This window comes from Ambystoma mexicanum, chromosome 4p, assembly GCF_040938575.1.
Source record: "Ambystoma mexicanum isolate Mex_15411 chromosome 4p, UKY_AmexF1_1, whole genome shotgun sequence".
Taxonomy (NCBI): Eukaryota; Metazoa; Chordata; class Amphibia; order Caudata; family Ambystomatidae; genus Ambystoma; species Ambystoma mexicanum.
The window spans coordinates 1,164,277,457-1,164,292,118 of record NC_090927.1 but is presented as its reverse complement, the minus strand read 5'-3'; the positions used below and the strand labels follow the sequence as shown (position 1 = coordinate 1,164,292,118).

At 44.1% G+C, this 14,662-nt stretch overlaps 1 protein-coding gene across 17 annotated transcripts in view; it reads left to right on the top strand.

The window, feature by feature from the left end:
- Positions 1–14,662, top strand: part of SYNE1 (spectrin repeat containing nuclear envelope protein 1) — a 1,651,720-nt gene that overhangs the window by 888,228 nt on the left and 748,830 nt on the right. For all 17 annotated transcript variants that reach the window (XM_069606781.1, XM_069606782.1, XM_069606785.1 and 14 more), the window contains 3 exons: positions 43–210; positions 7,446–7,622; positions 10,578–10,724. In XM_069606781.1, the coding sequence (XP_069462882.1) occupies positions 43–210; positions 7,446–7,622; positions 10,578–10,724 (492 nt within the window). The remainder of the gene's footprint in view (positions 1–42; positions 211–7,445; positions 7,623–10,577; positions 10,725–14,662) is intronic.

Genomic DNA, 14,662 nt, shown 5'->3' with positions numbered 1-14,662 from the left:
CCCTATTTGGGGCATGCTAATGGCTTATACTGATTCATCCAGGCATATGTTGGGATCCTGGAGGTGCAAGTAAAAGAGCATGAAGATTACAACACTGAGCTGCAAGAAGCAGAGAAATGGCTGCTGCAGATGTCCAGCCGACTCGTGACCCCCGACCTCATGAAAAGCTCAGACATGGAAACAATAACTCAACAGCTTGCCAATCATAAGGTAGGATATCTTCAATAACAAATTGTTAAAGTCACATACAGTCATTTATGGGGGTGGGGGGTGACTAACAGCAATCCAGTGTTTGAAAGCTAAAGATCAGGGATTGGTGGTATCCATGCCTTAAGTACCAGGGCAAATGCTAGAAACAGAAAACAGATTGCCTCGAACTGTATCCAGTGATGGGGAGTAACAGTGCACTACAACTGTTTAAAGGCACAGCGCACATCATTGTTTTGTGGTAACGGGACATGCTGATGTGCTATTTCCTGGGCAATGCACATGTGGTATGTACACACACACATTAGTATGTGTAACATATTTATAAGATAAATTATACATAAGCTTTAAGAGTGTCATATGTCTATTATTTATTTAGTACACATATCACAAAGCTACTTTGCACATGTAGCTTAACTCAATGTCTCCAGAGCTCTGATCCTCTCCAAGCCAGACTACTGCAACAGCCTCTTCCTCAATATGCATAACTCCTCCCTTCGTCCCCTGCAACTAATCCAGACCAGGACTGCAAGACTAATCCTTGGCCTTAAGCCCAGAGATCGCATCTCTACAGCCCTAAAGATCTCTTCACTGACTCCCGGTTGCTGCGAGGATTTAAGACCCCCTGCATGACTCACAAGGCTGTCTGGGGCCTGGGACTCCACTTCATCCAACTCTCTCTCCCTGCTAGAGCTGTTCGGTCGTCTAGCTCTATCTCTCTGCAGATCAGGTGTTTTTCCAAGCAGAGAGTGAGGGGTAGATCTCTCTACTCCACAGGTGCCTCCCTCTGGAATGGACTCCCTGCCCCTCTCAGACTTGACCCTTACTCCTTAAGTTCTGAAAGCTTCCTTTTCTCTTCTTCCTTCCCTCTCTCCCTTCCCTGCTAATGTCCAGTTTGCCCTTGACTGGCTGCCTGGTTCCTTCAGAGTCATACAGGCCACCAGGCCCCCCTAGTCCAGTCTTCCCCTGCACTTGATCTCCCCTGACCCTCCAACCCCCAACCTGTACTTGCCTTTCTGGGCCCCTCCCCCAGCACTAGCCTGGCTGGCCCTGCCCCCTTGTAGCCCTTCCAGCCCCTTACCTCACACTTAGCTTGTGGACCTTCCTTTCCCTGCACTCTCTGCTTTCCCCTGGCTCTGTCCTACAGGCCTCCCCTGGTACTCGCTTTTCTCACGGGTCCTTCCATCCTGACCGGCACTCCCCCCCCCACTCCACAAAAGCACTCTACAAAAAAGAAATCTACCTGGCCAAATGAGTCTCCTTTGACTCTCGCATATCCCAAGCTAAATCCAACATGAAAGAACTCTTCTCCATCCTTAAAGAAATAGAAACCCCCATAACTCCCATTGACACGTGCACCAAAGATAAAAACGGGTGCTCTGAAATCCAAAATGCCCTAGCAAATAAGATCATGACTCTACAAAGCAAAATCTCCAGCAAAACAGCCACATTGAATGACACCCTCAACTCAAAAATGTCAGAGAAGCTTATGTCCACAAACCCACCCGCTTCCAGTTCTCTAAAGTCAATACTTTGGAAGTTGAAAAAATTATCCTGTCTCTGAAACCATCTAACTGCCAGGGAGACCTATGCCCTGCACAGCTCATTAAAGATGCTGCCCGTTATCTCTCACCTTTTATCACAAAATTAATAAATGCCTCTTTCGCTACTGGATCTATACCTACTAATCTAAAACAATCTTGGGTACTCCCACTACTGAAAAAACCCACACTTGACCCAGCCATACCCACAAATTACCGCCCAATAACGACTGTTTCCTTTTTACTAAAAATTCTGTACAAGGTTGCCTATGTACAAATACAGAAGCACCTGGAAGAACACAACCTACTACGATCGAGACAATCTGGATTCTGTCCCCAACATGTGACCGAAACTGCTCTCATTGACCTGAAAGCTCAGATTGATCTGCTCAGAGACAACAGACAAGCGGCCCTACTCCTCCTCCTCGATCTATCTACAGCTTTTGATTTGGTCGACCACTCTGTCCTATGCTCACACCTCCACACTTCAGCTCACTTTTCCACTGAAGCCATCACCTGGATCACATCCTTCCTTAACGGTATGACCATGAGGGTCTTTTCTACCACAGCGGCAGCTGACCCTATACCCATCACCTGCGGTGTTCCTCAGGGCTCCTGTGTCTCCCCCACACTATACAACATATTTACCAAGCCCCTTTTCGATGATTTGGATCATCTTGGTATCACCTACACTAACTATGCAGATGATACCCAGATCCTCCTTCCGCTTTCAGGAGATTATGAAAAGGATGTGGCCTTGCTAAATAGGGTGTACATCATCATCCAGGCATGGATGGCCACCAATGGACTATGCCTGAATGATGATAAAACAGAGCTCATCAACTTAGGCACTACATTCAGCATAAAGAAACTTGGCCCGGCCTATAACTCCTTCATGATTGACAGGAACAATATCAAAGTCGGACTGGAGGTCAAAACACTGGGTTTCTACCTAGACTCCACTTTTTCCCTTAAAAGACAAGTGAGCTCTCTTGCATCCTCCACGGCTTACACGTGTAAATTAACCCGCGCAGCCAGCCAGACCCTTAGTATCGGATTCTAGCTGCCTGACACTTGCCAGAACCCTCATATTGTCTCGACTTGACTATTGCAATGCCATGTACTTGGGGTCCACCAAGGCCACCACCAGCAAATTGCAAACCCTCCAGAACAACGCTCTCAGAGCAGCTCTGGCCATTTCCAGAAGAGAGCACATTACAGGATTCAGCCAACAGAACAACTGGCTCCCCACTAGAGACAAAATTCTCTTAAAAACAGTATCACTCACCCACAAGTCCCTTAATAACTCTGCCCCCCATCTACTTGATTAACAGATTCCACAGACAACCCTCCTTAAGACCCATTAGAACTATATACAAAGACTGTTTATCTGTTCCCCACTACAAAAGGGCAACTATAGGGGGCAACAGTTTCCCGGTAAAAGCTGCCAAGCTCTGGAACTCGTTGCCTCCTAACCTCAGAGCAGACCTACCCTACCAGAACTTCCGATCCATGGTGGTTTCTTGGCTGAAACTGGTCCCACTCAGACAATAAAATGCCCTGCGTTACCTGCACACTTTGTAACCACGTGCGCCCTCTTGCTTACTTGTACATTATGGTCCTATAATATGACTGCTGATTTGTGTATAACTCTTTGCACCTATTTTGTATTTTGTAATCATGTATATTTTCTGTGTATTGTAACCAAGCTTTGAAATTTCTTGCAAATGCTGCACCCTGATACCCCCGGGTACTCTCGCGCATTATAAATAATAAAACAAACAAAACAAACAAACTCCCCTGTCCCCTGCACTTCTCATTACTGCACTTGCATGATCACAATGCCTAGTAGGATTGTTTTTTTTGCCCTCCCTGTACCCCCACCATCTTGTCTTTTTGGCCTCGAAACACATTGTGTATAGGCGCATAATAAATACACAATACATGTAAACCATATATCGAACATCTATGTCACCAACCTCTACCAGTTTTGACAGTTTAAAGCCCTGCCTCTTCTCCCAACCCATTTCCTCCATTCGGTTTTCTCCTTGCCATGTGCTTTGAGGCTTCATGGCGATAAGGGCATCTTAAAAGGAGCCTAAATGTAATCATTAAATAATATATTTATTGATTTTATTACATATATTATATTGCGCTGAAAGGAAATTGATTTTGTTATGGTATTTAGGGCACCATATAGCTACTATTCTTACCTATATGTCACCCTAAACCTCTTTTTGCCGCAACAGCAAATCTGAGATTTGTGGCGTTGTTTTGGAGTTTTACTAAAGTCCACCTATGGTAGAACTGTAGAAGACTCTCCTCTTAGTATAGACCTGAACTACCCAAAAGGTTTGGTAGCTGTGCCTGAGCAGCCAGGCTTAGTCTAGGAGGGAGAAGGGCTATAGTAGAGTACAAAGACCTTTGAGCACACAAACACTCAAGAAGACACTTACACACTTGCAGTTATATATACATATTGTTATTTATTACACATACTAGGCAATTTTAAGTTCACTTATTAGTTCAAGGAAGTAAGATAAAATGTATACATATATACAATAGGACTTTTACAGTTGTAACTCAATTCAATAGTAAACCTTAAGTGAGGGAAAATGTTACTTCAGGTTAGCAAAAGTATTCATCAACCATAAATCACAGAAGGATAATACTGGTAGGTAAAATACTCACTTTTTAGATTAGTTGGAAGCAATTCAGGATAAGTATAAGCATTTGATGATCACTACTTGGAATCACTATTTCAAGAAAAGCATTATGAATCAAAACCAACACAGAGCAGGTAAGATTTGCTTTAAACTCACAGTGACCTTAGTCCTAAATAGGGATGGACTTTCTGAAGCCTGAGTGTCTCAGAGTCAGATTCGGGGGCAAAACAAGCAAGGCACCAGCTGTATAAAGTCAAGAGTTCCAGAAGAAGACGTGTAGCAAGTAAGTAACACTCTTTGTTGGGAAAAAGAGTTCAGGGACTTCAGAGAAGGGTCCCTGTAGGCACATAGGCGTTCGGCCTGGACGAACATGTATCGGCAAACGCCCACAAACACGAATCAGCACTCTAGCAACACAGAAGCCGATCAGCAACTCCAGGTAAGTTTTACTAGGAGTTCCACAGTACCTTAAACATGAAGAAGAGGTTGCAGCACGATATCCCCGCAATGCAGCAGCAGCAGACCCAGCCACTGGATTCTTGGTCAGGCAGATGGACGTTGGGACACTGAAATGGATCTCGCAGTAGCAGTCGAGTGGATGGACTCCCAGCAATGGATTCTTCTTGGTTCTGTGGTTTTGGAGCCCTTGAAGAACGGATATCGCCTGGTCGAATCGGCTTGCTCTCTCGGTACAGCACTTCGAAGAGGGGACTTCAGTGAACGGAATCTTGCCTCTGGAGGCCCTGAAGGAGTTCACCAAAGTTTTGGGAGGATTCAATCTTTGGAAGGCGATGCACCGCACAATGGCCGCAGGTTCCGGGGTATTGGTGAATTGCAGCCGGAGAAGGTCACAGCTCGTTGAGAGATGTCCCAAAATGCAGGTCGTCTTCAGAATGGTTGGTTTCATCAGTCTATGGGAGGAAGTTGTCCGGTCCGAAGCCTCCTTGTCGCTTGGAAAAGAGGGCTGAAGCAGCAGCGGTCACTCAGATGGCTCTCGCGGTGACTGGTGGTTGCTGCAGATGTCCTCCTTCTCCTCTTTGGAATAGATCTTCTAATGGTTGACTCTGGCTTCAAACTTTGGGTGGGGGCTCTCCCCAACGGTAAGCCAGGCACACAGTTTGAACTCGATCCATGCAGTAACACTGGAGGACAAAGACCTGAGGAGTGTCTTTGCCCTCCCAGTTTCCTGTCTTCCCAGACACACTGGCGCCTTCGGGAGGTGGGCTCCACAAAGGGATCCCGGAGACAAACAAGGACCTCTCCCACCCTGTATGGCAGAAGAAGGAACAAGAAAGAACAGACCATCATGAGTTGGCAAAAAAAGGCAGGAACCATTTTGGATCAATGGTGCATCATGTGTCCCTTCAAAAGAAAAGAACAAGAAAGGCAATTACCCGACCTCTTGATTTCGAAATTTTAAGGTGGGTGTAACTTCACAAGTCAATGTCATATCATAAGATATAGGTTAAACAATAGCCTATGTTTTAAGGAAAACATTCCTAGTACCCAAAAAGTAATACAGGTGTTAAGCCAGCATTATGAACCACAATTATCCAAACCACAATGTGAAAGAATCTTTTTGTTTTGTTCAATTATCAATAAACCTCATAATATAAAAAGAACTGAAACAATCTGACACGATTATTTCAAAAAGTTAATTAGAGATGCTGACCTCAATACAAATAGTATTAAAACATTTCTAACGTTTTTAAAAAAAGTAGGGTTAGTACATGCATATGTGTATTTTGCATGATACAGTTCTTTACATAAAAGAAAGCAGAGCAATACTGTTCAAAGGACAACACTCTGTCAAGAGAAAGCTTTTCGGAAATCTCAAGCTGTAGTGATGGTCGACATATGTTTCGTGCTGAAGGCAAAATAAGAGATCAGGCAAAATCACCAAATGTATGTCTTTGCTAGTGTAGCCGTCTTCAGGACAGGGAGAACAATATAGATATAATGAACTTGTGTCGAATCCTTCTGGGATGTTCGTGACTATTTCGGTTTTCAGCTCATTTAATAATTGTGAAAAGACGAATCAGAGAGAGGAGCGTCGAAAATAGATTTCCGCCCTATGAAAGTACAAACTTCACAACTTTTTAAAAATTCAGTTTTTTGAGAGGTAAATTCTCCTCTTCGTGGATTTAAATCAATATTGAGGAAGATAAAAAGATCTTCGTTTATTCAAAATTAGCAGAACCTTGCTAGTCACTCATGGCTTCAAAATGCCTCTTCATTATGTATTTAGTGATCCTGATTAGTGACTGTAAAGATGGTCTTGTCTCCTTAATTGCTGTAGTTAGGAAAAAGAGCCGTAAGAAGAAGGCTTCTTGGATGTTGTTCTTACTTGCCTTTTTTAAAATTTATTTTTCTCTCTCTCTCTCTGTCTCTCGTTCTCTCTCTCTCCTGCTTTCAAACACAATCAATTCCCTTTCTCTCTCCTGATCTACTTCTTCAAGTAGCTTCAAACACTCACCAAGCATACAACAAACATTTGTACCACTCTCTCAGTACACAACACCTTACCTTCACTCTTTCCAAACATGCCAGAAGTCTACTCCAAGTCCTCCTCCACCCGCTGCACACTCCTCTCTGGTCTCTTGGTCATCGTCCTTCTCCTCTGACATCATATGGGTTGTGCAGTACATACCACTGACATTTTCCTTAGTAATCAATTCTCCGGGGCTAGTTAGGGGACACTGGTGATCTTCATTCCATGGACCAACCTAATACCTCAATGGCCTCTGCAGTTCTCCCAGAGGTCGCTGCTTTAAATGTAGATTCTGACATGCACTCCTAAAATAATATGCATAATTCAAAATATTGTAAGCCAGTTGCAACATAAATAATTTGGGATGAGCAATTAGAGAAAAGCAATTTATCTTTCAGGTAGTGTGGATGCCTAGTGAGAATCTCGTCTGGAAGTTGTGACACAAAATATCAAAGTTACCAATGAATGACAGCCTCAAAGAAAAATAAATTAATTATTGGGGAAACAGTCCAAGTGATATATTTTCTTTGATTGTTTCAGGCAATGATGGAGGAGATTGCTGGATTTGAAGATCGCCTAAATAGCCTCCGAGGTAAGGGTGACCGCTTGATCACTGAGTGCCCAGAACATCTACAAGCCAGGTTCAAGCAAAACATTCAAGGTCACCTGCAGGGGACAAGAGACAGCTATTCTGCCATCTGCAGCACAGCTCAAAGAGTAAGCAATGATTTAATGTTCATGAACTTGTTTTAAACCACCCGAAGATGGTACTGACTCCAGAGGTTTGGATTTATAGTGACTGAAATGATGCTACCTATATGGTTAGACTGCTGAATGTGTTTTTATGTGAAAAGGAGTTGTTCATCAATGCATTAAAAAATAATTCTTCATCTAGAAGATAGCGTAAATTCAGATTTTAATGCCACTAAGAGCAACTGCGGGTTATTTGTTAGGAACAAGTAACAAAATATGTTTCTCTAGATTCAGAACACACCAAGAAGAATCGACACAATCAATACACATATGTCTGTCGAGCACTTTCTTGTCAAGTATTACTCCCACGTGGTGCCTGTGTGCTTCTAATTTGTTTGATTCTCAATCCCAATCAAGAACTCATCAGAGGCACAAACACTGTTGGTGCCCATAACTGAAGTGCCTCGGGTCAAAATACATCCTATACCATACACCCTGTAACATGTTTTCCAAAAGCAGGAGAACCTTGCACAGCTTGCTGTGATGCAAGGCAGCACCTGTTTCATGGTTTTAGGTGCTAGAATCCTGTAGTAACACGGGTTGTGCTTGCTGGCAATCCCGTGTAAAAACATGGCTTGGCAGTGCCTCAGTGTTAAGACATGTATGTATTTTGGCGTCAGAGCATCGGTGCAGGGATATTGATTTTTTTTCAGGGTGCAAGAAAACAGATAAGAAAAAAGAAAGGGACATGGTAAACCAAGAAAAGGGTAGGGAAACTGAGGATTATCTTAAAGAAAAGAGAGTGGGCACAGAGACTTGTCTTAGCGCCAATTTAAAGACACAGAAATGTGTACAATCCATTGGTTGGTTCGGGTCTGAATGCCGCTAACAAAAGACCGACCTTGCAGATTCCAGGTCAAAAAAGTTGCACCTGCTAGGTTGGTCTTTTGTTACCGCCCCTCTCACCGTTCCTTTTTGGCAGGGTCACTCCTGCACCCCTCACAGCTGTGTGGACCCCAATCCAGCCCATCTTCTCACCCCTTGCCTGCTGTTCTCCAGTGCACTCTTCCCGATGCCGTCTAGGCTGTGCCCCTACAGTCCTACTAACAGGAGGTAGCCTTATGTTTGTTTTCCTTTTGTATGTAGGCCTTTAGGGGTGCAGACAGAAAACACATTGTTCTTATGTGAGCGTGAATGGGATACCATTTGTCCATATATGGTCCAGGATCTTCTGATCTTGGAGGTCCAGGGTGGCAGCAATGGCCATAACTAAATAAAACAGGTTTGTAAATGATCGCTTACTTCTACCAGTGAGACCAACAACAGTCCTCACTGCCCTTAATTTGGTGACACCAACATTGCCAGAAGGCCTGAACCCACTTACCACAAGAACCCTTGCTTGCCTGCTCCCCAAGTGAAACCAGTGCTGTTAAGCCGAGATCACTGGAACCGAGACACACTGTGAGCTGACAGAGTCTGACACCTGCAACTGGCCAAGATAACACTATGAACCAAAACAAACACCCAAAGTGCCTGCACTCCAGGGAGTTCCTACCTCACCTGGAGTGCCATTACAGGAGTTCTGGTGCTGAAAATTCCACCATTGACAGTGTGACTCCATCAGCCCAGACTGGTCTGTATTATACTATACTTTCAGCACTTATCTTACAAGATGCCTAGAGGCTTATGAAATGCATACACTAACCTTAATTTTCATTGGCTCCCAGCGGGGATCCATCTGCAGCTGTTGACCAACACCACTGTAACATCAGGCCTCTGCTCCTGCTGTCTATCACCCCTACTTTATCAGAGCATCTCAGAGCTCCAGTCATATACACCTGATACTTAAATTCACTGAGCTCTTGACAATCCGTGCAGAGGATCCAGAACGACCTTTCTGAGTGCTGGGTAGCTGAAGACTTGACTGTTCTTATAAAGATGCATGAATATCTCCAATCAAAAGTCCTATTCCCATTGAGTGAGCACATTTTATCTTGCCTTTCCAAGCACATAAAGACGTGACTAGATATAAATTATGCAAAATGTACCTCTGTGCATGGGCAGTCCTTTAGTCCACTTATTAAAGTATTGTATTCCTTTCCACCCACTCCACTGAGATAAATGTCTGTCTGACATATATCAGTAGTCTGTAGAGCCTACACAGGGGAAAACTCCCAACACCATGAATGCAAGGCAATTATGGGAGGTTAATGTTCTGACTTAAACATTTGTAAATTTTGATAGATATTTGCAAGCACAAACATGTGCAACCTAATAAACACTTTAGCAGGTAAATAAATATTTAAGCAATAATAACATGTTCTGGGGGCTTCACTGGCTGGTAGCAGCCTGGGGCCTAAGTTTCGCTTGGGCCTTAACACTGGGCTCTGATTCCGTTACCGGGCCAGTGAAGCCCTAGAGCATGTTATTATTGCTATTAGCACCCTGATGCAAACCCTTGAGGTGCTAATAGCAATTGAAAAGAAACAAAAAACGGCTGTGCTACCTTCGTTTGCAGCAGCGGCCGGGGAGAGTCAGGATTGTCATGGAAGGCAGGTTTCCTCTTGGAGCCCCTCTTCCATTTACATGACTTGAATGGTGTGGCCTGGGTGGAGGAGCCCTCTTCAGGTAAGGAAAGAGGGGGGTGGAGGTGGTCAGTGGCTGGAATTGGAGGCAGGAGGCAGGGGAAGAGAGAAAATAGCAGCACCGGGTTTGGAGCAACCTGATTGGCTGCAGCACCCACAAAGGGTGTTAAACAAAAGTAATTGATTTGTATCTATAACGTGAAACTAAGAACCTTCCGCTGGTAGTGTCTTCCACTTATAATACAATTATAATACAGCACATTGCAGTAAACATACTCAACATACTATGCATACTGTAGGACAGACTCTGATTCTGCCACTTTGCATTAAAGCTTGACTCCCTCATTTGTAGTAGATTTGTGAATTTTCTGTATATTATATCTCTTTGTTCTAGGTTTATCAGAGTTTGGAGAATGAACTCCAGAAGCATGTGAGTCACCAGGACACCCTGCTGCAGTGCCGTGCTTGGCTTTCCACAGTTCAGCCCCAGTTGAAGCCTATTACTCGACCACCATTTAGCCTCACAGAAGCCATTAAACAGGTACATTGATGAACAGGCAATGCTTGGTTTGTAAAGATAATGGCTTCCTGACTGTTGTCATAAAGAGTTTGTTTTATGTCAGGTACTGTAAAAGCAAAAGAAACGACCTGGCAGCGCTCCTGACCTGATGAGGGAACAGTGTTTGGTGTATCTTTTCAATGTGTACTTCAACAAAATGCTATTTTGATATTGCAAAGAAAAAGACAATGTTATCAAATAGTTTATTACGCGCACCCGCAGTTTTTACAGTCCTTAGGGTAATGGATTTACTCTGCAAACACATATAGTAAAGTCACTTAAAGGTAGGAAAATGGTTAGTTAGTGTAACATTAGCCTGATTCAAGGTTCTAGAGAGGGTTTTTTCGCCCAGTAAGTCTTTTAAGTCCCAAAACGTAACCGTAGCTGAAGGCAGTCAAAGTCTTGACAAGCAGCAGAATACGAAGAGTTCCTGTGGATTTCTTCCAGTTTCTAGTGTTAAAGAAGCAGCAAGTTAACAACTAACAAGGGAGACCTTTTAGAGGACTCAAGGACTTGATGAAGGAACACAAGCAGCCGCTTGAGTCGGAGGTAAGAGGGGGTTTTATCCTGGGCACCTCTACGTGCACTCAAACGGTCTGGATCGACTTCTTTGAATCAGGTAAGCAATACCCTTTTCCCCACAGTACCTTAGGTTACAAGAAAATGTTCATGCTGGATGCTCCGCGATGTTGTAGCTCTGGTCCCGGCCTCTGGATTCCTTGGTCTGATGACTGAAGGCAGGACAATGGCGGGATCTCTCAGCAGCAGTCTCGAGGGAGGACCTTGGGCACGACTTTCAGCAACTTCTTGGTTCATTCACTCTGCGGTTTTGGCTCCTTTTCTGCAGCACCAACAAGGGATATGGATTGCCCGCTCAATCTTCTTCTCTTCCTGCAGTCCCACACTCTGATGAGGGGTTCTGGGTGAGTTGGATCTAATCTCTGGAGTGTTGTTATGGGCTTGGCACAGATTTGGACAGATTCAGCCTTTCCATGACCATGCACTCAAAATGGGCAGCAAGTCTCCTTGTATTGGGGTTCCGGAGTTCTGGAAACTCCTAGGACCTTGCGAGATGGCTCAATTCAAAGTTCGTTTTGGGACTGTTTGTACTAACCAGCCAAAGGGAAGGAGTCATTCTCTTCTGAGCTCCTCTGACACACAGAAAACGGGGTCAGGACAGCAGTGGTCGTTTCACGGTGTTGCAAAGCGTCTGCAGGAGTCTCTGCTCATCTTCTTTGGTTACTTCAGCTTTCAGTGGTCGACTTGCTTTTCACTTCAGAAGCCTTACCTTTTATACAGTTCCAGCACACACTCCTCTTCAATCTCTCTCAGCATTTTACAGAAAGAGGCGTTTGGCTGTCCAACCAGGACAGCCAGACCCTGTGTGGGAGCTGGTCTTATTCAGGCACTCTGGCAGACAAAGGACAGGGGGTGGAAAACTCCTCTACCACTTCCTTCCCACTTCCTGCCTGCCCAGACACTCGGGAGCCTAGGCAGGGACACCCAAGGGTTCCCACCAAAGGCAAAACACACACACCTACCAGAATGGTAGGAGAAGAGCTAACAAAGAACAACCATGCTAGTAATGGTGAAAAAAGAAGGGAGGCCCCAAATTGGTACTTGGTGCTCCTATTGTGTGCTTACTACTGAGGCTATGGACATAGGCTGCGGTATAGAAACTACACAATAGTTCGTAGAACACGTCCAATGCCACCAGCTATAACTACGAGATTGTCTATGTGACAAAAACGTGACAGGAGCCGTGAGAAGGGGGATACTAGGTATCCCTTTGGCACTCCACTGAAGGTGGGGTGTGCCAATCTCTCAGATTATAGAGTCTTGGGAGAGTTACTCAGTATCTCTCTACCCTTAAGAACTGTAGTTACTTGAGGATATAAAAAACAGAATCTTAAAGAAGGGCCATAATGGTCCCCAGCAACACTGCCCATAAGGAGCTGTGTGCTGCAGTAGTAAACACAGATGCATTTAAGAGCTATGGAGCAGACACACTCCATAGTAGAGGTAGAATACAAAGAATAGAGTTCCAAAAGACAGAGCCCACAAGAACGAATTAGTGGAAAAAGGCTCCACTCATTCAAGATTGACATAAAAAGGTCCAGAATTCCAGCAGAGAGTGCTGGAGGTCTCACTGGGAGGGAGGATGAATCATAAACATGATACATCTCCATAACATGCTTCTCTGCCACACCACCAAAACCTTGAGTGATACAGGCCTATACTAGAAGTTGGAGCACAGTATACCAAAGGGACGGTTTTGTAAATTTCTACCACAGGTGGACTCTAGATAAACTCCCTAATAGGTTGTTTCCAACATTTATGGTGCTTATTGAAGACCACACCAAAGCACATTTGAAAAGTGGTACAATATTTTGCACCAGCCTTTCTCAGGTTGGCAGGACCAAATTCTACTAAAACAACAGCTACCAAGCTTGTTAGGCTGCACTATGGAGCCATCTCAGCCCAGTGTTCTTTGAACATCCTGCGGTGAGGGTCATGGGGACATTTCTTTCTTCCATTGATGTCTTTTCCCAGCTTCTGGCTGCTCATTACACCTTTGTTTGTGCTTTTTATCACTTTTTGTTAGACTCTCCTATGATTTGTTTGTTCTATGTTTGTTCTACAATTGTCCCGGTTCAATCTCTAGCTTCATTCAGTAAATATGGTCCACCTGCGCTTGTCACTGACAGTGATTGATCAGTAAGTATCAGGCTTTGTTCGCTCTGATCCCAGAGCATTTCATCGTTTACTAAGACATGGATTCTTATTGCAACAGATAAGCCATGCAGCTATTTTGTTATCAACGGGAAGCATGTTTACTTGAATAAATTAATTTATCTGCAAAGCGTTTTTAAATCAAAAAGAAAACTGATGTTCAAACAATTGTACATTTGTTATCATTCACCCTTATGCCATTGACAAGTACTATTACTCTTCATCTCATAAAAATAAACAAAAGACAATGTAAAAGTTGTATTTGAGCAACCTGTTCTACAAAACTTAAGTGAAGAATACAGATCAGACGATGTTAAATCATTTAAGGGGAAGGATTGAACAACATCACAGTCTTTACAGATTTGCAGGAAGTGGCACATTCTGTTAGGATGTTTTCTCCTGGCTTGAGGGTATACAAGAGATTGACCCACAGCCAGGCAACTATGTTTTCTGCAACTTTCCCTCACTCACCTAGTTTAAGCAATGGGTGGCAGCCACAGTCAACTCTTAGGAGGGGAATGGCGTAACTTCAGATACAGCATGACATCCGATAAGAGATTGTTCATACACAGATGTTTAAGAAAACCATTGGTTAAGGTAACAAGAATTGTGCCTTTTACAGGTAGGTAAAGATTTACTCGAAATAGTCTTTTCAGTTCTCTGAAGTCATGACTGTACCAGTTACGGGTTTCCAGAAAAATTCCAAATGTCTAGGGCCAGTATCCTTGAGGATAAAAACCCAGTTGTGTCCACTTGGTTAGGAGAGGGTAGCATGCTTATTCCCAAAAAGATAGATCTCGGCTACCAACCTGTGGGGCCAAAAATGAACTATGCAAGGTTGCTTGCATAGGAGATAGGTTGCTTATGGGACACCCCAACTGGGGCCAAGGGTCTCTGTGAGAAACCAAAAGGTGTCTCGCCTGCTAATCCTCTGGGACTTGTCATTCAGGTGGGCAGGATACAGCCATCGCTTTTGGATCCAGTTCCTGGGGGTGGACCAGTGTGGGAGGATCACCTGGGTGAAGGGTCTTTGGAGAGTGGGGGTGAGGCGGCCGATGGTGAGATGTGGTATCCCCCCTTTTTTGTACATCCAACCCCTCCTATATTTTAGGATCTTTTGTCCCAACTACCCTCCTCCCCCATTTTCTGCACAAACACTAGGCCGCGGAAGAGGGCGATTGAGAGTA